Here is a 27,347-nt window from a genome sequence, read left to right as displayed (position 1 = left end):
CAGGGGTTCCCAACCGGTGGTACGCGTACCACTAGTGGTACGCGAAGGTTTTTTAAGTGATACGCGAGTAGCTTTCGTTTTTTTTCACAAAAAATTGGATTCACAACATTCTATCTGGTTTTGTTTACCAAAAAAAATCCCCAAGCCTCTTCTTATTGTTACGTAACTATTTCTGTTGTTTCGTATCATTACGATCTACAAACTACAGGTCATGTCAATTGCCAACAAGAAGCACAGTTGCTTTGAAAAGCCGTACAACGCTGTGGGACAGTGGGCGTTGATTACGGCAAATGATTGCTCGGCCAATTGGTGGACAGTAAACAAAAACAAAAATATCATTAAATTTAGTTGTCGTGCTTTAGTGTTATTTTAGTAGGCCAATATTATTATTCTTAATAAAATATGATTCGATTAAATAAGTTGTTCTGCAAGAAGTGGTACGCGTGGCAGTACAAAGCGTCCAAGTAGTACGAGATCGAAAAAAGGTTGGGAACCCCTGATCTAAACATTGAAAACCACCAGTGAACAAAAAGCATTTGATGTCGTAGCATTTGCATGTAGATTTAAAACAGATGTTTCTGATTTAACCGTTGTTTTTTTTTCAATACACTTTCATGACTTTGCAAGTGGAATATGAAGTACATATATTCTCTAATGAAAGTAAACTAAATGATATCACAGAAATATATTTGTTGGAATATTACAAAATACCGAGAGACACCGTGTTGCCCACCGAAAGTAGCAAGACACGACACTTTGCATTTGCACACGTCAACGAAAAAGCTTCACGCTTTATCAAAAATAGCACATTCAAAGCAGCCTCGAAAGTTGTCCAAAGCCCTTGCCAACATCAGTGAGGTAACAACTCGTCAAAATAGATGCTTTAGGCTGCAACCAAGCTGGTAGTCATAAAACAGAACTCTTGGATTGTTTTGCGAGAGACTTAAAGCTTAAGAAATACACAAAATGCAAGAAACAACCGAAACAGGCCGCAGAAAGCCTGTAGTGCCAATAAGGAAAGTACTGAGAAAAAAGTTTAGCGAAAATGGAGCTGGACACTATGCAACTATTCCGTTGCCAAAGGAGTTTCTGCAAGCATCAAAGCCGGGACCGTCCGGGACGGGAGATTTTTCGTATGACGTTTGCTTTATACGTGCTTCCTTTAAACACGACATCAATGATTCCCCTTACGACGAATTATCACCATTACTGGGCCACGAAGGAAAACAAGGTGTGTTACTATCTAAGGTCTTAATATTCGAAGATTTCGCACTTATACTACACACTAATTTTTATTTAAAATACTTTACACATTTACGTAAACAGAACTTTGGAAAAAATTGGACGTATATAGTTCATACACGTAATGATTTTTTATACAACTATGGTTCTTCCAAAAGGTATAAAACCAGTCATGGAATTTCATTTTTTTCAGCCAGTTCTATCACAAAGTCATTTTTTTCAGCCGGTTTTGTCACAAAAAGTCCGTTGACAGTAACCAGTAATGCTAACCGGTTCGCTGATCGCAGATAATTTTGTGAGACGGTTCTATATAACCGGTGCAAACCGACTGAATCCCTCCTCTGTACAAAACCAACCGCTGAAATAAAAAGGCCTGCTATATATTCAGTACGCGAAGTATTTGGTAGCAATTTGCCGCTACAGTGTATTTAATTTTTGTTTTTGTAAGGATTTGCTGACGACAACCAAACATTTCCAAAGCACATTTATTTGACCGACACACCATTCGACCCAGCAGAAAGTTCGGCTGGTACAGTGGAATCTTGGTTGCCAAACTCTGCTGAATCTTCTAATGTCAACTCGAACCCAACCCTAGAAACAACACTTGATTCCTACAACGCCCAAAAGAGTAATTTTAAATGATTATTTGTATTTTTTAACTATAGCTGTTGACAGCGGCTTTATATATTTTAGTTCAAATAACGTAAAACAAAAATGTTTAAACGACAAACCGTTTTTGCTACGTTGTGTATTTTGTAGAAACGGTTGGATTGAAGAAGATGACCCAAATCCTTTGTCTGGTAGCTCTTCTTCTTGTGGCTGTCATTATGGCATGCGGCATATTTTACATCTTTTCAAGTTAGTATTAAATCAACAAACAAATTGACGTTAAATTTCGGTTTTTAATAATATTCAATTTCCAAAACGTACAGCTTGTCCAGCGCCAACACAAACAACAAACAGAAATCAAGACTGTTCTTCTAAATATCATTTTCTTTCCAGTTGCTCCTTCACTTGCAAACCTGGTTTTGTGTTAAAGGTTAGTGTTGTTTACACAAAGTTCCTTCCTTCTGTAGACTCTGTACAAATAGGCTAATATGTTATGCATACATTAATAGTGAAGGCTTTTAATTGAATTTTATCATTTAATGGTTTTCTAAGAGTTTCGTCAAAATGAACATTGTCAGCATAGTATCAGCATAATGTTTAAAATGTCAAGTTTTCCATACCGGTAACACGCTGATGTTAACTATAATGTTGTTACCGGGCATATAGGCATGTTGATACTAATATTAAAAGTAACGTTGTTACCAGACATAGATATTCTAGATTATATTAATATTATAGACAAAAATATCGAATTCAAGACAAATGAATTGAATTGCTACGGGTCAAGTGACTCGATGGCCAATGTTTGGCTCTCATTGAGCCGGTCGCGCTTCTACTACGTTCGTTATATTTTGGTTATGCAATTGTTTAAATTTCAAAGCGTGACAAATAAAACATTGAATTGAAAAAAATTGAAATTGCTAATATATCGTAAAATCTTTCTTTTCAATTTTAACTTTTAGGGAACACCGAACGTAAAATGCGGAATCGATCGTCATTGGTCGGAACCGATTCCCGTTTGCGAATGTCCACCTTGTTACACTGGACCTCAATGCGAGTATTCTACAGACTGGATCAAACTTGAAGGAGCTGTTTCAAAAACTTTACCTGGCATATACAAAACGGTAAGAACTGACATGCAGTCCAATAAAGCGATAATTATTAACGACCAAATATTATCATGAAAATGCTGGCGGTTTAGGATATTACGGTTGGAGTGAAGTTTTATGATAAAACTAGCATTAAAACTTTCTCAGTTCCTTAACCCTAAAATAGATGAGCTCTTTACGCTATCTATAGGAATTTAGCAAACGTTTGTGACTTGGTTCCTTAGGTTAGTAGCTCTACCTCTAAAGGTAGCAAGCAAACAGAAGATATGAGATATAAACTCTTTATTTCGCTTCAGCAGAACCCCTTTCTCTTTTATTTATATAATCGGTTGCAGAAGTGTCGGATAAAAGAATATAGGATGAAAAACTGATTAGGATTTTACTTTATTTACACTGTCATTAAATTATTAACAATAACTTATTGGTGTGCGTTTTACTTAAGCAGCAGTTCTGAATATTTTTGAATTTTATCTTGTAAGGCAAATGAAGTTACTTATATTTAACCACAACGCATGTCAAATACAACCTTTCTAAATAAATTTACCTCCGTTTAAAAATATATGCTCTACATGTAAGTTACGTTTTGTGTTTAGCTGTTGTTCTCAGTTTACAACAATTTTCACAACATAATATTTTGAGGCAAGATAGTTATGTGTGCTTAAGCCGAGTCCACGAAAACAACCTTTAAAATGATGCATTTTTGATCAAGTTGCTCTTTTATTGCAGATTCATTACGGCAATCGATCACTTCAATGTGTAGGACAATTAAATTGGGAGTTTAGATGGAGATGTGAATGTTATGATTTGCCTACACGCAAATCCATAAAATGCAATAATTTTCAATCTTTATCGGGATCCTGTATACACACCTTAGCTAATCTCGTCAACAAAATGGTGAAAGCCGGGGTCTACGCACCACCATGCAATGCCGAAGTCATGAAAAAGTCATTGAATTGCAGCCCATGACATGTATTTTTATAAATCAAGTAAATTTAATTTGCATTGTCAATTGATTCATCAAATTTGTGTAAAATCGTAAACAGCAAGGACACCAAAAAAGCAGTCGATCTGAGTCATTTGCCCAATTATAACAGATGATTAAAGTATACTGGCTATATTATGCCGTCAGATCGCACCAATTCTACAACCCGACAGTGCAATAAGTTCCATTTCCACTTTGTGACAATTTTTTTGAAACATGTATTGTTGTTTGTAACTGTAAGCCAGGCTGTCAAAACCTGGAGCTTCTTCATTGAAACTAGATTTATCCCAATATATTTATATTTTAACTTCAGACCTTATAGGTCCAAACAGGATACACTGTCTACAGCTTACCCATTATTGTACCGCCATCTTTTTTTTTATTCCACTGTACTGTACTTTCATAAGCGCAGCCCAACCCCTTCTTCACAGCTGGCCGGGCCCCGACGTAGCCTTTCCAAACTGAAACTGGTAAGGCGTTTTTTGGCGTAACCGCCAAGGGTTTGTGGTCTTTCCACCATTATATTTAAAGTCGGATAGTGCCTCTGTTAAATTGCAATATTAAAACAAGTTTTAAGTTAACACTTTTAGTTTCTTACCATTTGAAGCGAAAACCTTTGGTGCACAAATTTGAATTATTATGCCGCGTTTTGGTTTGCAAATTATGCCGTCACATTATTTTCACTTTATTGTGTTTGTGAATGTTCAAGATCATATCTGCATTTTTGTGATGTTAAAAGGTTGCATAAATTTTATCAAAGGAGGTTTTGGCACAACAAGAATATATTCAAAAAATAAATAAAAAACAGGTGTAAGTTTTTTTTTACAATAATCTCAATTTCGTTTTATCGCCGCTACATTTGGCCTAAGGCAGCCCAGAAGATTATCCGCTATTTGGATATTTTTTATTTTATGCCATTTTTCTTGAAGTAAGAACTGACTGAATAAGTTTGGGCTTTTTCAAGGAAATAAGGTTTCGTTTAGTGGCTGCTACATTTCGCCTAAGACAACTCAGAAGGCCCAATACTTCCCTTTGGCAACTCGTTTGCATTCTTTACGTTGGTACCTGTAAGGTTGCTTAGAGTTTGCAAAATACTTTTGTCACGAAATAGCATATTTTTGGAAAGACGTTTATGCTGTGCAACACAAAACGAAAGCAAACCTCAAAGATGTCAAAAGAAAGTCAAGTGCCTTTGGGCTACCTAAGACAAGTGTAGCAAACAATAAACAAAACCATTATACCTTCCTTGTTTTAAAAACCTGAGCTTATCAGTCAGTTATTATTTCAAGGAACGAAAAATGTATGAAATAAGCAGTGGAAGTACAAAAAGTATCCAAATAGCCGATAAAACTTTCCGCAAAAAAGCTTTAAGATCATCCACCAAGCAAAAGGCAGGTTGCTCCAAGATCCTGCGTAGTCAAGGAAAGAATAGCAGACAATCTTTGCTGCCGAAAGATATTCTAGAAACTTCTATTCCTGAGTCAATTGACGATTTGGACGATGTTTATGCGATGCGAGCCGCTTTCAAGCGCAGCAGTCGTTCAAGGGGTGATTCCTTAATTGATGAAACTAAACCTCTGCTTGTCAAAAATATGAATCAAGGTATGGTTAAATTTAGGTTGCAGGTAAAACTTGGTTTTGACATTCTAAGTTAGTTTTATTTATTCTTCAATAGGCCTACTAAAAAACTACAAAATTTCGTGTTTTTTACTAGTTGATCTCAAGACAACTTGAGGTTTTCATATGAAAGATTGTGGTTGCTTGGAATTTTGCAGTTTTCATTGTATATATATAAACTACAAACTTGTCAGAAGGTTTAATGAAGAAAATAACGGCCCAAATAGACGTAAAATGCGACATGCTTTATTTCCAACGTTTCGCCAAATGCTTTTGCCATTATCAGTGATACGAAGGCCACATCAGTTACACCCGTTTAAATCCACTTTAGTCACGTGAAATAAAGAAACGTTTGAAAAATAAAGCATGTCGCTTTTTCCGTCTATTCGGGCCGTTATTTCCATTATTAAACTTGTCAACAGATCCGTATATAGTGTTCCATAGTCAGAAGGCTAATAACTTCGTTTCTCTGGCCGAATTTGTTTAAGCGCAGAGATTTCATTACTTATTACTTTTGGACAGAATTTGAACTAACTTCTGATTTTCTAATCAAGGTCTTTCAGATGATGATCAAACATTTCCGAAGCATATTGTTTTAGCTGAGACGCCAAGCGAACTGCCAGAGAATTTTGATAGTTCAGTTGTTTTGTGGTCACCAGGCACCAGTGAACTTTCGTCAATATTGTCCAACCTGACAACTGCCTTACAAACAAACGATGGAAATTCGCAAACCAAAGGTAAAATATAAAGAAGCGATTTTTATAGTGAATTTTTTTACTTATTTAAATGTACCATGGAGTAGAATAAACAATTACGGCTGCATTTTTGTAAAGAGTAACAGAAAATTGATTTGGTCTCTTAATTGAACATCGCGAAAAGTCGCGTCTTTTAACATGGTTGTAAGCAGGCAAATATTTAGGCCCAAATTTGGCGTAGCTATTTCTCTAAAATACTGCATTGCGATTTCTCTAAATTTTATGCTGATTAACCTAATACATCGCGGTTGCTTTGCAGAATCGGAAAAATACAGGGTCGTTCGGCGGGTACTCTTATTCGTGACAATAGTTATTGTTAGGATGGCTGTGTGCTTGTTTACATCTTTTCAAGTAAGTCAATCTAAAAGTGATTGTCAGAAATGGTGCCGAACGGGTTAAAACTTCTCAAGCTGCTTTAAACTTTAGCTTCAGTGGCAGAAAAATATAAAAGTCACATATACAACAAAATTACACCCGATTTTCTGCTTCCAATGTTTTTATCTTAACCGCGTACACGAACTGTATGGCGGATTGGTTATGCTACGCCACTTGTTTTACTTCAAAAATACGTTTACCAAAAACTTGTGAGTCTAAACTAGCGTTCGTGCAAAATTTAACACCTTTTGCAATATTAGGTATCATAAAAAAACATGTTTATTACGAGTCTTTTCCATACACCTCTTGTTCAAACTGTGTTTTTTTTGCTTTGTTAGCTTGTCCAGCTATTTCACCAGACGACAACAGAATACAGCAATGCACATCTCAAAACCGTTTCTTCTCTAGCTGTGAATTCAGTTGCAAACCAGGATTTCTTTTGAAGGTCAGTTTCCATACCGACTATATAAAATCGTTTTTGTTTTCTATTACAAGTTTTAGGCTCAGCTGATTTCCATTAAAGAAATGCCTCTCAGAGATTAAAGCTTTAGTTAAACAGTAAAGCTGTGGCGCTAGTCATAATCCACCAATTGTGCCCTACAATAATTTGTACTCTATAATGCCTTAACGTTGAGCAGCTATGGCTTTGTGATTGCTTAAGTGCGTTTGTGTCGGTATGTATACTTTCACCAAGCGAAATAAAGTCAACCTGATTTTCACTTAATTGTAAATGTTAGGGTAAATCAAACGCTGTTTGCCAATTTTCTCGTCGTTGGTCATCTCCGATTCCATCTTGCCAATGTCCTGTATGCGATTCCGGGCCGCAATGTCAACATACCATCGATTGGAACAAAGTTAGAGTTGAAGTCAACAGCAGTTCGAGACGTTTTCAAAACGGTATCATTTTTACGATGTTTTCCTATACAAACTGTTGTATATACATTAAACCAGTGTTTTTTTTTGTATTTTTCGACAATCAGGCGACAGTCCGAGAACTAAAAATTGCCCTTTGTCGTTCACGGGGTTCGAACCCAGGAACCACTGGTTTCCAACCTTTATAGACGAATTCCTCACTTAACAATCCAAAACGTTTTTATTCCACCCCAACACACCACATAGTAGATTCTTACCCATACAAAGATCATTTAAAATTGGGTCCTTTTATCAGCTGTACAGGTTTTATTCCCAGAGCTAGAGTCAACAATTACAAGTCACATGTTCAATTTGAAGTAAATTCGTTTTCATTCCACCACAATACACACTTCGTAGACTCTTAACCATACAAAGATCATTTAAAATTGGCTCTTTTACCAGCTGTACAGGTTTTATTCCCAGAGCTAGAGTGTCAAAACTACAAGCCACATGCGAAAATTGAAGTAAATTCCTCCCCATAACAACTGCATAAAACATTTTGTTACCAGATCCACTATGGTAATCATACGTTTGAGTGCAAAGGAGAATGGACGTGGTTGGTGAAATTCACCTGCGAATGTATTGACTTTGATAATCCAGCACGCTTACGGTGTGGGCCGTTTGACTCAATCGCTGGAGCTTGTATGCATACAGCGGGCAGCTTTATATATAACAGGACACAAGCCGGTGTATATCCAGTTCCATGTAACGCTGCTGCTATGCAAAAAGCTTTGTATTGTCCGAATCCGTATTTTGTTGCGTGATTATTGTGTTTTTTGTGGTCAAACAACAAATTATTTCAATATTCTGAAATGTGATGACAAATTTGAAAATCCTTACACAAACAAATTACCCTACTAATTCATTTCCACATTTTTTGCATTAGGTATGTTAGACACAATTGATTGATGATTTGTCGTTGCTTTACGATTTCTCAAATGTATTCAAGTGCATATTACAAAGCAAATTTCCAACAAATTGAATTTGTGCTTTTTTCTATGAAAGACAAATAAAGTGAAAAGAGTCTGGTCACAATTACACAAATATAAGTTTGTAACCCCCACTTAATTTTTGTTGTGGCGATAGTAGAATATATTATTTTTTCGCTGTGCATTTATTCAGTATCACTTTTTATGCCAGAAACACACACATTATTTTCATCTTGAATACTGAAACTTGCGTTTTCGAAGTACAGACTTATATGCTAATTAACTGAAAGTTTGCCAAAACGTGCTGTAAGTCAAAACTAAACGTCTACATGGAAAGGGTCATCTAAGCAAACTTTTAACAAGAACAACATAACATCATAGCATAAGCAATAATGCTTTTTTATATATTTCGTTTTTGTTATGTTGGCACCAGCATTTCCGATTATTTTATGTGTTTATTTAAGTTCATAAGCATCCTGTGCATACTTGGGAATACTGTGAGCATTCAAGGTGCACCCTTTGGCCAACAACCTTCATTACACCTGTACAAAACCTGAAACAAGAGCAGAAGTGTTATAAGCAGTGGTGGAGTTCTATAGAACCGTCTCACGAAATTTTATGAGATCAGCGAACCGGTTAGCATTACTGGGGACTGTCAATGATAAGATGACTTTTTGTAACAGAACCGGCTGAAAAATAAGACTTTTGTGATGGAACCGGCTGACAAGAAATTTGAATTCCACCACTGGTAATAGTGTTTTTAGAACGATTGTGTAGGGCAGTGTGTCATCACCCTGATGAAGACGTCTAGAATGAGACCTCCAAACCTCGGAATGTTATTTCAATTATCTGTTGAGCAATAGAAAAGTATTGACATATGCCTGATAAATACACTATATTCATTGGATACAGTTTGTTGCAAGCAATGGAAATAAATCTAACCATGACCTTTAAGTTGACCCTCTGACTTAAATTAACGTTCCCACTTATATTACATTATTTTAAGTTTCAGTTTAGATCGCTGAACATACAAGAAGGCAGCAGTTACCAACAGACTGAAACATGTTTAGCTACCGTAGTTTACAGCATGAGTAGTTGCTGAAACACAGTTATAACTTTAAATAATCACATAAAACACCAGCATAAAGTTTATGTTGAAACTGTCGATAATGATTTCTATAGACAACACGTTTGTTTTCTTAATCACGTGATCTGCGCAAGTCTCTTCTTCACAAGATGAAATACTGAACGAGAGCAAAATGGCGGCATGGCTAAGTAATCTTTAAATATCATCAAAACATCCAAATTTAATTCCCCTGTTATAAGGTAAGTTTGTGCCACGTGTTATGAACTTGATTATTTAGAAGTAATCGATTGTTTTGTCAATTGTTTGTAAATAATAAAGCCATTGTTATTCGGTCGGTTCACTAGTTGCTGGTAAAATAGCTAAATTACTCTTGTTATGTAATAAAAGCATCATTACGCCAGTTACCAGCAGATAAGTTTGCAAAGGAACACCGTTATAGAAATGTAAATGATAAATTATAGGTTGGCTTTTTGTTTACTTTTTATATTTTAGGTGTAATTGTGAAAAACTAAAAAGCAATTTCCTAAATGTGGAAGCGGGCGGGGAAAAAATCATCCGATAACTGCTTGAAAGCTAAAGGTAGGTTTAAATGAATTTTGTGGCAGTTAAAAAGTTTAAAGAATAAATATTTTGGTGCACGTACTTCAGAGATACTTAAGTTTCAGGTAAATAAGGCAAACGGTATTACCGGCAATGGTGTTATAAGTTGTAGCTTAACGTTTTATGAGTAAGACATTTGGTCACAATTTTGGCTAGTGTTTTAATTCTAAAGCATATGGACACATTTGTGTATTCTAAAATGTAAATAACAAAACATTGATGAAGAATTTACGTTTGGTTTCAATTACTTAAAAAAACACCCTAATTGTATATGGATAACTTAATATAACATGTCATGTGTACAGCTGTTAACAATTTTCAATATTATAGCTCGCATGTCTAGTTTATCACAGGGCAGTTACACCTGCACGTTGTTTCAGAAGCGGGCGCGTTTTGTGCGTGAGGCGCTTTTTGCCTCTAGAAACTCGCCATAAAGTTTGAGTGGTTTGATTGAAATTGCACACAGCAACTTGCTGTTGGTCAGTGATGTACGACCTTTTCTACTTTGATAAAAAGTGTGTTCATGTTTTATTATGCATCACGTCTTAAAGAAATCAGATAATTTCGTAATATTTCATTTAATAGTGCATAGAAGCACAAAGTTTGTGCCTTTTTTGCCTAAAATATATCCGTTTATCGATACATTCCTAAATGTTTATGACGTCACTATATACGTTGTTACGCTTTGTGTGGCTTGTTTACATGCTTTGGTTTCAAAACAAAGCATAGTAGACCATGTAGCAACTGTGCGCTTGCTATTAAACGGCAGTAGTAAGACAAAAAGTCGTTTAAGACCAATTTCAGAAGGCTAAAGTATAGTTTGGCAATATTGACAGCGCTAATGGGGTTATTTCTGTTGGTATACTATTAACTTTTATTCCGTGTTAATAATGGCAACAACATTTAACTTTGAAACCGAAATTACGATTTATTCGTATACATTCCGTCTTCCTTTGACGAATTTACTTGTCGCACAGCATGTAATTTACCGATAAATTGTTAATATTTCAATAAATTTACCATAGCACTTTCTAATGCATTACAGATGGAAACAAAATGGAAACATCCCATGCGTAAACGCAAAGCATCTTATCCCGAAAAGAGCACCAACTTATATCAAAAAAGCATTGCAGGACCATCAAGACATTGAAGAAACGTTATACACATACGGACAAACGAATTGCATTTTCGCAAACCTTTTTAAGGACATTCCTGTAATAAACTTGCTGGAAAATTTCTTTGGACTTGAAAAAAAAAAACACTTGAAATATGTAAAAAAACACTTATTTGAAGTTCATTGTTATTTACTGTAATACGGTGTTTTAAGCTTTTTCGATTTTGTGATCGTTGTTTGGACATCCACATTCGGTCAGATTGTGCGAAATCTATTTACTGCTTTGCACATTTACAATAACTGTTTGCAAAATTGCGTTTGCCTCAACTATGCTGTTTTGTACTCTACTTTTCGGGTTTATCACATACAATGCTGTACAACTCCAATTCGGCTTTGACAAAGTTCCAAAACCATTACGCATTGTTTAAATGGAAAACTTGGAGCCTTTGTTTCACCAATACTTGAACACAGCATGCTTTTACGCGGCGAATTTTTTTCTTGCTTCTAATTTACGTTAATTTTTCGCATTTTTCTTTGAGGGCTTGTGCACGGTCCTGCGTTTATTTTTTTGTATTATTTTGCGGATTTAGGGTAAGAGTATTGGTGAGACTTTAGACTATACGTTTACCACGAAGGCAAAATGTGACGGTTTAGAATCCAGTTAAAGTCGTTGAGAATTTGTACAATGTTGTGTATGGTGAATACGAAAAAATGAGTCACTTCAGTACAGTTGTTGCGAAACGTGGTGATGTAAAACAGTTTTTACGGATGTGTTTCGCAGTTTTCGGAGATAATATGAAATGTCCAATGGGGTGTGTCCACCTACCGTTCGATATGTACGATAACTGAACGAGCCAATCTTCTGTTGTGTACAAAATGGCTCTTTTTACTCCAGCGACGGCTGGCAATAATCCTCAAATAACAGCGAATGCTGACGATAAATGAAATAAGGCAATCTTGGTACACATTTTTGTGTTGTTTGCAAAATGGCTTTTTACTCCAGCGACGGCTGGCAATAATTCTAACAACGCAGCGAATGTTGTCGATAAATGAAATGAGCCAACCTTATTTTACATTTTTGTGCTGTTTGCAAAATGGCTTTTTACTCCAGCGACGGCTGGCAATAATTCTAACAACGCAGCGAATGTTGTCGATAAATGAAATGAGCCAATCTTATTTTACATTTTTGTGCTGTTTGCAAAATGGCTCTTTACTCCAGCGACGGCTGACAATAATTTTAAATACGCAGCGAATGCTGACGATAAATGAATGAGCCAATCTTATTTTACATTTTTGTGCTGTTTGCAAAATGGCTCTTTACTCCAGCGACGGCTGGCAATAATTTTAAATACGCAGCGAATGCTGACGATAAATGAAATGAGCCAACCTTATTTTACATTTTTGTGCTGTTTGCAAAATGGCTCTTTACTCCAGCGACGGCTGGCAATAACTCTAATACGCAGCGAATGCTGACGATAAATGAAACGAGCCAATCTTGTTTTACATTTTTGTGCTGTTTGCAAAATGGCTCTTTTTACTCCAGCGACGGCTGGCAATAACTCTAATACGCAGCGAATGCTGTCGATAAATGAAGTGAGCCAATCTTGTTTTACATTTTTGTGCTGTTTGCAAAATGGCTCTTTACTCCAGCGACGGCTGGCAATAACTCTAATACGCAGCGAATGCTGACGATAAATGAAACGAGCCAATCTTGTTTTACATTTTTGTGCTGTTTGCAAAATGGCTCTTTTTACTCCAGCGACGGCTGGCAATAACTCTAATACGCAGCGAATGCTGTCGATAAATGAAGTGAGCCAATCTTGTTTTACATTTTTGTGCTGTTTGCAAAATGGCTCTTTACTCCAGCGACGGCTGGCAATAACTCTAATACGCAGCGAATGCTGACGATAAATGAAACGAGCCAATCTTGTTTTACATTTTTGTGCTGTTTGCAAAATGGCTCTTTTTACTCCAGCGACGGCTGGCAATAACTCTAATACGCAGCGAATGCTGTCGATAAATGAAGTGAGCCAATGTTGTTTTACATTTTTGTGCTGTTTGCAAAATGGCTCTTTTTACTCCAGCGACGGCTGGCAATAACTCTAATACGCAGCGAATGCTGACGATAAATGAAGTGAGCCAATGTTGTTTTACATTTTTGTGTTGTTTGCAAAATGGCTCTTTTTACTCCAGCGACGGCTGGAAATAATTTTAAATACGCAGCGAATGCTGACGATAAATGAAATGAGCCAATGTTGTTTTACGTTTTTGTGCTGTTTGCAAAATGGCTCTTTACTCCAGCGACGGCTGGCAATAATTTTAAATGCGCAGCGAATGCTGACGATAAATGAAATCAGCCAATCTTATTTTACATTTTTGTGCTGTTTGCAAAATGGCTCTTTTTACTCCAGCGACGGCTGGCAATAACTCTAATACGCAGCGAATGCTGACGATAAATGAAATGAGCCAATGTTGTTTTACATTTTTGTGTTGTTTGCAAAATGGCTCTTTTTACTCCAGCGACGGCTGGAAATAATTTTAAATACGCAGCGAATGCTGACGATAAATGAAATGAGCCAATCTGATTTTACGCTTTTGTGCTGTTTGCAAAATGGCTCTTTACTCCAGCGACGGCTGGCAATAATTTTAAATGCGCAGCGAATGCTGACGATAAATGAAATGAGCCAATCTTGTTTTACATTTTTGTGCTGTTTGCAAAATGGCTCTTTACTCCAGCGACGGCTGGAAATAATTTTGAAAACGCAGCGAATGCTGACGATAAATGAAATGAGCCAATCTTGTTTTACATTTTTGTGCTGTTTGCAAAATGGCTCTTTACTCCAGCGACGGCTGACAATAATTTTAAATACGCAGCGAATGCTGACGATAAATGAATGAGCCAATCTTATTTTACATTTTTGTGCTGTTTGCAAAATGGCTCTTTACTCCAGCGACGGCTGGCAATAATTTTAAATACGCAGCGAATGCTGACGATAAATGAAATGAGCCAACCTTATTTTACATTTTTGTGCTGTTTGCAAAATGGCTCTTTACTCCAGCGACGGCTGGCAATAACTCTAATACGCAGCGAATGCTGACGATAAATGAAACGAGCCAATCTTGTTTTACATTTTTGTGCTGTTTGCAAAATGGCTCTTTTTACTCCAGCGACGGCTGGCAATAACTCTAATACGCAGCGAATGCTGTCGATAAATGAAGTGAGCCAATCTTGTTTTACATTTTTGTGCTGTTTGCAAAATGGCTCTTTTTACTCCAGCGACGGCTGGCAATAACTCTAATACGCAGCGAATGCTGTCGATAAATGAAGTGAGCCAATCTTGTTTTACATTTTTGTGCTGTTTGCAAAAAGACTCTTTTTACTCCAGCGACGGCTGGCAATAACTCTAATACGCAGCGAATGCTGTCGATAAATGAAGTGAGCCAATCTTGTTTTACATTTTTGTGCTGTTTGCAAAATGGCTCTTTTTACTCCAGCGACGGCTGGCAATAACTCTAATACGCAGCGAATGCTGTCGATAAATGAAGTGAGCCAATGTTGTTTTACATTTTTGTGCTGTTTGCAAAATGGCTCTTTTTACTCCAGCGACGGCTGGCAATAACTCTAATACGCAGCGAATGCTGACGATAAATGAAGTGAGCCAATGTTGTTTTACATTTTTGTGTTGTTTGCAAAATGGCTCTTTTTACTCCAGCGACGGCTGGAAATAATTTTAAATACGCAGCGAATGCTGACGATAAATGAAATGAGCCAATGTTGTTTTACGTTTTTGTGCTGTTTGCAAAATGGCTCTTTACTCCAGCGACGGCTGGCAATAATTTTAAATGCGCAGCGAATGCTGACGATAAATGAAATCAGCCAATCTTATTTTACATTTTTGTGCTGTTTGCAAAATGGCTCTTTTTACTCCAGCGACGGCTGGCAATAACTCTAATACGCAGCGAATGCTGACGATAAATGAAATGAGCCAATGTTGTTTTACATTTTTGTGTTGTTTGCAAAATGGCTCTTTTTACTCCAGCGACGGCTGGAAATAATTTTAAATACGCAGCGAATGCTGACGATAAATGAAATGAGCCAATCTGATTTTACGCTTTTGTGCTGTTTGCAAAATGGCTCTTTACTCCAGCGACGGCTGGCAATAATTTTAAATGCGCAGCGAATGCTGACGATAAATGAAATGAGCCAATCTTGTTTTACATTTTTGTGCTGTTTGCAAAATGGCTCTTTACTCCAGCGACGGCTGGAAATAATTTTAAATGCGCAGCGAATGCTGACGATAAATGAAACGAGCCAATCTTGTTTTACATTTTTGTGCTGTTTGCAAAATGGCTCTTTACTCCAGCGACGGCTGGCAATAATTTTGAAAACGCAGCGAATGCTGACGATAAATGAAATGAGCCAATCTTATTTTACGTTTTTGTGCTGTTTGCAAAATGGCTCTTTACTCCAGCGACGGCTGGCAATAATTTTAAATGCGCAGCGAATGCTGACGATAAATGAAATGAGCCAATGTTGTTTTACATTTTTGTGTTGTTTGCAAAATGGCTCGATTTACTCCAGCGACGGTGCATTAAACTAAAAAGTAAGTATGCGTTTCGCAGAAACCAACCTTAAACATAATTTTTACTTAATTTTATTATGCCTTGCAGATTGATGCACAACAACGGTGACGCCAACAACCGTCGCTATGGGAACGTGTCAACGTTCGTTCGGGTGGGTGGGCTCATCCGATTTAACGAATTTTCGACTGGTGAGTTTTGTTTCTATGGTGTTTTATGTTTCCCTGTAGTTTTTGCCTTGTATGTGTTTGCACCTGCAGCAATACTTTTAAGTACTTGACGCATTTAAAGCATAGAAACCAATAACTTTTAACATTATTTCGTTTCGTAAGTTTATAAGCTAACAACCCAAAACACATAAGACAAGCGGTTTGCAAAGTATTTTTCCGATTTTCTAACCCCCCTATGAAGTATGCATTATTAGTGTACCCTTGTGTTTACTGTATATCTGACTGCAGGTTTTTTCAATGCGTAATATTGCACTTTGACATAATTAATTCTGCAATTTATAGTTTTGACTGTAACTAAGTTTCAAAATAGAACTACATTTTCTATTACTAGATGAGAAGTCTAGATATTTCTGTCACCAGAGGGAGCCCCATGAAAGTGAAAAACACCAACTTGAATCCGTTTTCGCGTTAAAACCCTTCGTGCGAATCAGCAGTTACAAACAGGTTTGAGGATTATTAATTTGTATTAAACCAATGGTTCTTAAAAGTGGGCGCTAGCGCTTCCTTGCAGGCGTTTGCAATAATGTAGGGGCACTAAAGAATAGATAAACAATTATACGCCAAAATATCTGCGCAGTAGCTGAATATACAGTGGCAAGGAGATGTTAGTGTTAAACAGTCTTTTCTTTGGACCAACAGAAACCCTTATATTTAATCACAATTCAAGTTCAACACTTATTCAAATAGAAAGAACATAGTTAATAAACAAGTACAGCACATAGCAAACATGTGTTATTATGTGTTATTATTCTCTATCTGTCCAAACTTAAACAATTTAAAGAAAAGTTTTTGTAATATTAACTTTCATGAAATTCGTGGGCAGTATACTTTGTCTATGCACGAGCCTGAATTTAGGGAGGGGTTTCAAAATTAAAGTTTTTGCAAAGGAAAATGAAAAATAATATTCAAAACCAACACGTGGTGCAAGTAAAAAGTTTTGAGCATACGTTACGCAAAATTGTCGGCCGAATGGTACCAGGCAATACAATTAGACCGGGATTTGTACTCCAGGGGCTCACTGGGTTCAAACACCGTTAAAAAAAGCTTACAAACCCCGAGATATTTTTGCCAGTGCATGGTTAAATGGTCTGATCCATGTAATAACTGTAACCACGACAACAGAAATAAGTAATTTCACAAATATCTTCAACTAATATATTTTTTCAGGTTTCTGTGGTGAAAAGATTGGACAAATGCACGCTACATAACGTAACTTGGCTCATTTTTCATCTGTGCAAAGCTGCTGAAAGCTAAACGTAAGTTTATTTTACGTTATGAGTAAAGAATCCCAAACCCGACCCGAATCCGAAATCAAGAATTCCCTCTCCAGAGTTGTAAACGGGTCTGAAACTGGAGCCCAAACCCGACCCGAATCCGAAAGTAAAAGCCCGAAACCCGGCCCGAACTCGAAAGTACAAGCCCGAAACCCGGCCTAACCCGAATCGTTTTTGGGAAGTCCGTTTAGGCCCGAAAGTTTGATTGCCAGGCGTATACATTTAAGCCCCAGAAAAGAAACAGGGCGTTTTAGGGATGTTTGACATTCGGTCATGTCCAGCATCTGGCTACTTAGCTTGCTAAATTTATTTTTTTAAATGCTGACACAAAGTGTAATGTCAGGCCCAAATCGAGCCCGTTTACTTTAAGAAACCCGAGCCCGATCTCCATTCTATTCATTAGCCTTGTGGCGTATTTGGTAATAACTGAGATATCTTTTGCACAGGCGATTCGGATTTCGTTGCTGTTTGGATTCAACCTTGCCATCCACGTAAACTTGTCGACAACCCAAGGTAAGGGACATTTTTTGAGCCACCGTCTTCTACCAACTGCAATTACGACTTTAAAATTATTTGTTTGGCCAATTCAGTAAAATATCTGCATACCACACTAGTTCCCAACCAGGGGGGAATTTTGTAATTTATAGGGGGGGAATTTGTGTCACAATATGAATCTATTACTGGTTGTCTGTGCTATGTGTTATTGCTACATTTGCCATATATGTGCTAAGAATAAGAAAGTTTTTCGTATAATCGTATAATGTAAGGGAGAATTAGATTTGGATATCGACTAAAGGGATGCACAGGACATATGCCATAACACAAATGTGTTTGGGACATGGTACTTAATTTCTTAACTTATTTTCTATGTTTCAGACTCTTCAGAACCAGCACTCCTCCCTGAAGCTCATACCCTATATTCAACTTCAAAAATTACGGGCTGTCAGTTATTTATAAGAGACTGCTGCGTTATAGTCAACACTGAATGCGAGATTTCCACCTTGGCCCATAACTCTATGCTAACTTGCGCCGTGGCCTCCCATTCGCCATTGTTTGGTCCAGCGAATTGGAGGCCCAATTGTTTTTGTTTTTTTGGTGCTACAAATTAAGTCGCAATTAGGTTTATGTAGTTGTAGCACCGATAACTAGGGTTAGAATAGTTAGGCTGGGGCTTTTATGGGTTCGTGCGCCGCATTTCCCCTCAGTTATGGGTTTAGTTAGGCGCGGCTCGTTAATATTTAGCGTTAAAACCTAAGGCTAGAACACGTCGCCGTCACCCACCCAGGCCCGCTTGGGTCAAATTCCACCGGAGACGGGTACCGGTGCAGGCGTTCCTAGTAAACTTCGCTATCCGTCGGACGAATGGGCCGGTTGGAGAGTGGAGAGGAAAGGTTCGCGAGCACGCCGGCTAAAAATACCTTAAGGCTGTTTTCAATTCCCCCCCTAAAACTGTCTGAATTCGGGAGGGTCCGTCTTTGATGATGACTTTTTCTATCCGTCTTTGAAGATGATGATGTTGTTATTGTTTGTGGCAGTGTCTTATTTCTATCTGTTTTACGCCTTTATACGTGGCATTCTCGTGGTCTTCCCTTATTGTCATAAGCTAGAGCGCATTGTAATGTAGGGAATTGTCGCTTGGTGTCGCACTGCTCCTTCAGTGCCGTGCATCTGTATTGGCTGAACGACCCACTCTCAGTTTATTCTTCCATAAGAAGACCCTGGACTGTGGCTGGGTTGCGATGTCATGCAGATACACACACTCTTCTGTACATGCTGTGACAAAGACTGGACTGCAAAAATGCGTGTTTTTTTTCCACAGGTATTAATTACCATTTATTTCAGGTTCGGTTCGTTATTTTTTCCACAGGTTTTCAGTACTATCCGGTTTTTCATTTTTTTTATTATTACTTTTAACTTTTCTTACCATACCTACTCAAATCTCGCATTCATGTTGACTCGGCCTTGTAAACCCGCTTTAAAGCTCTGTTTGTTTCATAACTTTGCTTTTGGTGAAGTTTACACTGCCAGGCGCGGCGGCCTCACATTTTACTTTCATAGGCTAACTGCTGTTACAAGGCCTGTCAGATAGCTAGCGAGCTCAGAAGTTGTTTTTTCTTGTTCTTGTTTTTGTTTGTGATCTAGTTGCGGCGGCATTATAGGGGCGCGCAGGACGATGGCGGTTCCACAAGTATGTTTGTGTGGGAATGTTTGTGAGTTAGGCTTAAATAACGCGTGGTGCAAATTGCACTGAAGAAGATGAACAACCAATCGTGTACGATTCGATAGGAGTTCAACCAATCATGTACGATTCGATAGGAGTTCAACCAATCGTGTACCAGATGAACGAAGGCCAATTTATCCATTAAGAAAACACAAGTGGCCATTAGTATAACATAAACATAATTGAACTATGTTCTAAACTAGTTCAATTGCTTATGGGGCTTTTTGGGGGAACTGATATTGTTTCATTGACCACAGCTAAATTTTGTTGGTGACTTTTGAGATGAATTTTTTTTATGGTTGACCACGACTAACCCCTAGTGGCAGCTTTTAGGGATAAAAACTATTTGTTTTTTGACACCACAACTAAAATTTGGTGGTGATTTTTGGGACAAAATTCCGTTTAGTTGACCACGACTAACCCTAGTGGCAACTTTGTGGGTAAATAATATTGTTTTTTTGACACCACAACTAAAATTTGGTGGTGATTTTTGGGACAACATTCCGTTTAGTTGACCACGACTAACCCTAGTGGCAACTTTGTGGGTAAATAATATTGTTTTTTTGACACCACAACTAAAATTTGGTGGTGATTTTTGGGACAACATTCCGTTTAGTTGACCACGACTAACCCTAGTGGCAACTTTGTGGGTAAATAATATTGTTTTTTTGACACCACAACTAAAATTTGGTGGTGATTTTTGGGACAACATTCCGTTTAGTTGACCACGACTAACCCTAGTGGCAACTTAATCTGGTAAACATAAAATGTAACAAAAAAATAACCACCTCTTGTTTCTACAGGATTCCAGTTTTTGGCAGCAATTCCAATTTATGCACAGTTTAAAATACTGACTTACATAAGTAGTTTAATATACTACTTGGATTTTGGATTTTGAACCAGAAAGTAGTTTAATATACTACTTAAAAAAAGAACCAAATCAAGGTGGTTTAATACACTACCAAGCATTAGAACCTATAGCTACTTTTAATATGTTTGCATGTTAATTAAAATCTTTTTAGCTTTTGTTTGTTGTTAAAAGACGCGTCGCAAAGTATGCATTAACTCTTCCTTCCATTAATGGTAAAAAGTTATTTAATACTAACCACTTAAATTATTATTAATGTGAATGTGATGTATATGGGTTTATATTCTCTCTTAATTCGGCGCTGCGAAAACTAAAACAGTTTAGTTTATTGAAAACTGCGAGCTGCTTCGTGGTTAAGGCAGTCAGGCTAGTCGGGCCGCCATTGTCAAAAGCTAGCATTCAGACGTACAGGGTCATAGCAACAGAATTTGAACTGCTTTTAGAATCTGTTATGAAAATGGAACAAGTCAGCCAATGAAGAGCCACAAAGACTATTTAGAATACCAATAACCAAATCTAACGCTCTTGTTTTTGTTTTCCAGGTTTATCACGAAAGAAGCGGAATAAAATTTAGTTGTTTATATCTCATATCAACTTGTTTTTATTGTTACAGGTGTAATATGGAATAAAAAATGCTTTACATTGGCAGTTTGGCCTCAAAATATTATCAGGTAAAGTCTCGCAGTTTTCCAGTTGTTGTGTTTCTTACTAAAATAACCTGATCTTTATTTCTTTCAGGTCAGAAATACCAATAAAGCAGAAAAAGTAAAAATAAACACAGTAAATGAGAAATGTATGGTTTTAGTTACAAATTTAGGTAAGTGTTATTTAAAATAATGCAATGTCGTATAACTTGTTGCAAAAATTGTAACGCAGATTTTGTTTGCAGGAAATCACCAATAAAAATAGAATGACAACACCCTGAACATTGTGGTCGATTGTTTTTTAAGGTAAGTCTTTTTATAGTTGCATATTAAGTGTTGCAAGTTTTTCATCTTTTATAACCATTGTCCTTTGTTTTACAGTGATTATAATGAGATGAATAAAAAAACGCCCAAAGGATGGCAAAAGTGAAATAATAAGGTAAGCATTTTTATGCCATTTTCCACTTCACTTTTGCAAACATCTTTATTAACATCCGCTTTATATTTCTTTCAGGGTAAAAATGGGCGAATTTACTCATACAAAGGATCAATATAACTCGGAGGTATGTTTGTCTGGGGGCATACGTGGACTTATTCCTTTCGTATGCCCTCACACCAGTCTGTCTTCCTCGTCACGGTTGTAGTTCTGCGCCGGACGAGGGTCTCTCTACTGAGTTAGATGAGACCCACCGCATGGGTTGGCACCTTGACGTGGTGTGGTGGCTTCTTGACAAAGTCCAACTCGCAGAACCCAAACACTATTAAAACTTTTAACAGTTGGATTATAACTGCAGTCATTAGTGCACTGTTAAGTATGAGTTGCGACCCAAGATTTGGCCTCTTGAAAATTATTTCAGGTTGCATGTTTTTGCAGCAAGAGCATCTACTTCTTACTTTCGCTTCGTTTACTATTTTTTAATTTTCCAAAGCCTTAAACTGTTGCATAATACTATCTTTGTCGTAATAATGGGTTATTTTGTTGGTGACATCATAAATTGTTTGTCGCCTCACTGTGAAGTGTTGTTAGCTTTAAATGCCCACCAAAAAATAACCAAACAACCATTAATTCAAACTGATCAGATGTTTCGGATGTATGTTGGCTGTTATGTGCATCCAAAACTGCACAGGCGACAATTAATCGTAAACCTTTAAGCTAAGAATTGTAAGAACCTCTCTAGGTTAGGCTACCAGACACTAAAATTTATGACATTTAGATTTTTTTTATTTCCGGACAAAGATTTTGCCCGCAATTTTCGGAAAATTGCGGACGTCTGATAACCCTAAGGCTTTTTACTCTTTCGTACATAGAAATCATACTACACTGCACATATCGTGCACATAACTCGTTGTTTTGGATGAAAACAGGCGCTCCCGCAAAATTGATCCTGTACTGTATTCATGCAGTAGACATAACTATAGTTACTGCTGTATTTGCCGTTGTTCATCGCGCTCTATATTGTTCGATTCAAGTATGCAAAAACTCTCTACTGCTAAAAAAGCACTACTGGCACAAATATTAGGCTATCATTGTGCCTAGTGATGACGTTTATTTGACGTCATATGTTGGTTATTGTGGCCACGCAAATATGTCACCTCCATGTCTCCAGGCACACTTTTGCAGGCGAAACTCCAGTTCAAAATATGAATAACGAGTTTCTAAAAGCCGAGAAGCTGATCTTGAATATTCTTATCAACATTTTACGTTCTGATTACGTATGTTTTCATATATGATCAGCACACATTCGTAGTTTCGATTACAGAATTTGTTTTATTGGGAACCTTGGAAATCACTCCTTATGCACATATAGGTACACGTTATTTGTTAACGATAAAAGATCAGGAAAGTTGATTCGATCAACGTTTTGTCGACACTGGTTCCTGAGCCCGTGCCGTAACCTCCTGCTGCCATCCCACTAAAATCTCCACAGTTAAAATAGTTGCCCCAGAACGCGCTTCCACCAATACATGCTTGTTGATAGTATGTGACAGCTGCTGGGTCGACTTTAACTCCAGGGCAGATGGCATTAATATTTTGCGCTGAGTTGACGGTTCGGAACTGAAACAAAATCAAGAAAGTTGTTATTTGACTAAATGATGCAAAATTTTATATTTTTGGAGCTGGATGATTAGCCTAAATCACTATAAGCGTCTTAATAACGTTGGTTGAAAAAATATCCAAATAAACGGGTTTCGCGGCTAAACCGCATTTGTAAAACCTAATCGACCGGTTGCAATAGATGTTTTCAAGAGAATGCGACGTTGTCGTTGTATAGATATATTAAAAGTACGGACAGAATCGAAACATTTCCAAAACGGCACATTCCGCCGACTGCGGGGTATCACTAATTGATACCTGTATATATCCTGCTGTTAAATAGGGTTGTGTGGTTGGTCCGAAGTGGGAAAGAGTATCAGCGGGCGATCCTTCATCGTATGTGACTTGATAACTTGGTCCGTTGTCGCTTCCAGGGTTATAAACGCCTTGTCTTATTGGATAGTAGCTTTGATACATACGTTGAAGATTGCCGCCCAGGTCAGCAAGGAATTGAGTATAGGTTCTATATCGAAGATACGAGTTGCTTCTCCACATCGACAATGGGGTATTATTTGGTACTTGCCAGATCATAATGTCCTTGGCGTCATCGATGGAAAAATAAGCCAAGCTTTTGAAGTCGTCACTGGTTGCAGATGCAACGTTGCCAAATATTTTCAGATTCTCCCAATTTCCATCACCATGTTTTGTAGATTCGTTGTTCCCTTGCTCACTGGACCACTTATCTCCTACTGTGCATCTTCCGTTATCGTGAACGTTGTTTTCATGTATTGAGGCAACCAGAGTCCATCCTCCACCGTTGGTGATCATGTCGCAGTAGGTTTGGTACTCGACTCCATCTGTTGTGTTTAGATTGTACACACCACTCCGAAAAAATTTTCCCTTCATTTCTTCACAAGACTGCATGCCGCCTGTGCAGAAAAATTTCTTTGTCGAACTTAATATGGTTATGTTATCTCATTTGGTAATGTTAAAACTCGTGTTTCTTGTACTTACATGAGATAGAGAAACTTGCTGACAGCAAGATACAGCACTTGAGAAGCTTGAACATTTTTGTTTCTCCTGAACACATATAGTTTCTTTTATAATTTCAATTAACACACACAAAAACCTATGACATAAAAGTAATTTTGTTCACACCTAACGAATAGTAAGGTTTAGCAAGCACAGTACGTCTTTGTGGCAGAGACTTTGAACATAACTGATATCGATTTGTCACGTTCATGTACAATTTCCACAGTACTTGGAAATTTGGTAATATTTTTCTAAGTTTCAGCTATCGGTAGTGATGTTTAAATACCGCAATGTTTAAAGGTACTTTATCGCAGCCGCACACCTACGTTTCAAGTGCATTGTTTTTGTCAAACCGTTGGTAGGTGTGTTTGTACCGTGACCGTCTTTACGTGGTAGAGCTACTAACACAAGAACTCACACTAGATAACGTTTGCAAATTACCGATAGAGGGCGTGAAAAACGAAGTTATTTAAATTTACAGTAAGCTTGATTTTATTGTTTGTTTGTTTTTGACACTTTCCGGGACGAATTCGGACGAATTTTATATGTCTGTGTATGGGTCAGGCGCGACCATTCAGCCAAGTTCCTGCCCATCTATTGTATTTTTACACAAACTGCATTCAAAAAATATTTTGCGTGCGTCATCTACCGGAATTAGCCAACCTGCCTAGAGTGAGTTCTTGTGTTAGGAACTCTACCTCGCTATTTGAGGTTTTTAGTGTTATTAGTTTGTGTTTAAAAACCAAATCATTGAAGCAAATAGAATCCGAAATTAAGTTGTAGTTTGAAGACTTTACCTGAGACTGTAATCAATATATACATGATTATATTCGACAACGAAAGATAATGCAATTTCTCTCGTGCCTTACCTCATCACTACATTGAAGTGCCATTTGTATTTAGTATAAAAATAACTAAATTTTTGAATTTGTTACAACGTATAGCTTTTGTTACAACGTCAGTTTCTTAATAAAGTGCTAATAATCAACATAGTAAACTAAGTTTAAAGTGTTTGCAGTAGAGGGTTACCATACCTGCGTAAGAAAAATGCCTGACGGTTTAAATAAATATGTCTTTTTTATCACCGCAACTAAAATTTGGTGGTGACTTTTTGGGTGAAATTATGATATTTTAGTTGACCACGACTAAATACTAGTGGCAACTTTTTGGTCTAAAAAATACTCTCTTTTTTATCACCACAACTAAATTTTGGTGGTGACGTTTTGGGATAAAATTCCGTATAGTTGACCACGACTAACCCTAGTGGCAACTTTGTGGGTAAATAATATTGGTTTTCTGGACCACAACTAAATATTGATGGCATCTTTTGGGTGAAATTTTATTTAGTTGTCCACGACTAAACCCTGGTGACAACTTGATCTAGTAAACATAAAAAATAACAAAAAATAACCACCCTTTATTTCTACAGGATTCCAGTTTTAGGAAGCAATTCCAATTTATACACAGTTCAAAACAGTGCATTATATTAGTAGTTTAATATACTACTTGAATTTTGGATTTTGAACCAGAAAGTAGTTTAATATACTACTTAAAAAAAGAACCAAATCACCAATGAGGTGACACTGCCGAGCATTAGAACCTATAGCTACTTTTAATATACTTGCATGTTAATTAAAATCTTTGTAGCTTTTGTTTGTTGTTAAAAGACGCAAAATATGCATTAACTCTTCCTTCCATTAATGGTAAAAAGTGATTTAATACTAACCACTTAAATTATTATTAATGTGAATGTGATGTATATGGGCTTATATTCTCTCTTAATTCGGCGCTGCGAAAACTAAAACAGTTTAGTTGATTGAAAACTGCGAGCTGCTTCGTGGTTAAGGCAGTCAGGCTAGTCGGGCCGCCATTGTCAAAAGCTAGCATTCAGACGTACAGGGTCATAGCAACAGAATTTGAACTGCTTTTAGAATCTGTTATGAAAATGGAACAAGTCAGCCAATGAAGAGCCACAAAGACTATTTAGAATACCAATAACCAAATCTAACGCTCTTGTTTTTGTTTTCCAGGTTTATCACGAAAGAAGCGGAATAAAATTTAGTTGTTTATATCTCATATCAACTTGTTTTTATTGTTACAGGTGTAATATGGAATAAAAAATGCTTTACATTGGCAGTTTGGCCTCAAAATATTATCAGGTAAAGTCTCGCAGTTTTCCAGTTGTTGTGTTTCTTACTAAAATAACCTGATCTTTATTTCTTTCAGGTCAGAAATACCAATAAAGCAGAAAAAGTAAAAATAAACACAGTAAATGAGAAATGTATGGTTTTAGTTACAAATTTAGGTAAGTGTTATTTAAAATAATGCAATGTCGTATAACTTGTTGCAAAAATTGTAACGCAGATTTTGTTTGCATGAAATCACCAATAAAAATAGAATGACAACACCCTGAACATTGTGGTCGATTTGTTTTTTAAGGTAAGTCTTTTTATAGTTGCATATTAAGTGTTGTAAGTTTTTCATCTTTTATAACCATTGTCCTTTGTTTTACAGTGATTATAATGAGATGAATAAAAAAACGCCCAAAGGATGGCAAAAGTGAAATAATAAGGTAAGCATTTTTATGCCATTTTCCACTTCACTTTTGCAAACATCTTTATTAACATCCGCTTTATATTTCTTTCAGGGTAAAAAATGGGCGAATTTACTCATACAAAGGATCAATATCAATTAAAAGGTATGTTTGTCTGGGGGCATACGTGGACTTATTCCTTTCGTATGCCCTCACACCAGTCTGTCTTCCTCGTCACGGTTGTAGTTCTGCGCCGGACGAGGGTCTCTCTACTGAGTTAGATGAGACCCACCGCATGGGTTGGCACCTTGACGTGGTGTGGTGGCTTCTTGACAAAGTCCAACTCGCAGAACCCAAACACTATTAAAACTTTTAACAGTTGGATTATAACTGCAGTCATTAGTGCACTGTTAAGTATGAGTTGCGACCCAAGATTTGGCCTCTTGAAAATTATTTCAGGTTGCATGTTTTTGCAGCAAGAGCATCTACTTCTTACTTTCGCTTCGTTTACTATTTTTTAATTTTCCAAAGCCTTAAACTGTTGCATAATACTATCTTTGTCGTAATAATGGGTTATTTTGTTGGTGACATCATAAAT

General features: G+C 37.1%; 1 protein-coding gene and 2 long non-coding RNA genes across 3 annotated transcripts; 2 read left to right on the top strand and 1 right to left on the bottom strand.

Moving 5' to 3' along the window:
- Window positions 1-9,697: 9,697 nt before the first annotated feature.
- LOC145233502 (uncharacterized) lies at window positions 9,698-16,488 on the top strand. Its single transcript, XR_013861132.1, has 5 exons — window positions 9,698-9,856; window positions 10,110-10,196; window positions 11,263-15,935; window positions 16,003-16,103; window positions 16,474-16,488. It is a non-coding gene; the product is annotated as an uncharacterized LOC145233502 (long non-coding RNA).
- An 855-nt stretch (window positions 16,489-17,343) lies between these two features.
- On the top strand, window positions 17,344-18,990 carry LOC145232942 (uncharacterized). The gene is made up of 3 exons (XR_013860973.1): window positions 17,344-17,398; window positions 17,863-17,929; window positions 18,293-18,990. It is a non-coding gene; the product is annotated as an uncharacterized LOC145232942 (long non-coding RNA).
- Window positions 18,991-22,479: 3,489 nt separating this feature from the next.
- On the bottom strand, window positions 22,480-24,286 carry LOC145232904 (intelectin-1-like). The gene is made up of 3 exons (XM_080097577.1): window positions 24,199-24,286; window positions 23,503-24,113; window positions 22,480-23,205 (listed from the first exon to the last, which is right to left on the bottom strand). The coding sequence occupies exons 1-3, from the start codon at window positions 24,272-24,274 to the stop codon at window positions 22,972-22,974; spliced, it is 921 nt and encodes a 306-aa protein (XP_079953703.1). The 5' UTR covers window positions 24,275-24,286; the 3' UTR covers window positions 22,480-22,971.
- Between the last annotated feature and the right edge of the window lie 3,061 nt (window positions 24,287-27,347).

Source organism: Phallusia mammillata, chromosome 6 (assembly GCF_965637545.1).
Source record: "Phallusia mammillata chromosome 6, kaPhaMamm4.hap1.1, whole genome shotgun sequence".
Lineage (NCBI taxonomy): Eukaryota > Metazoa > Chordata > Ascidiacea > Phlebobranchia > Ascidiidae > Phallusia > Phallusia mammillata.
This window is presented reverse-complemented; position numbering and strand designations above follow the sequence as displayed.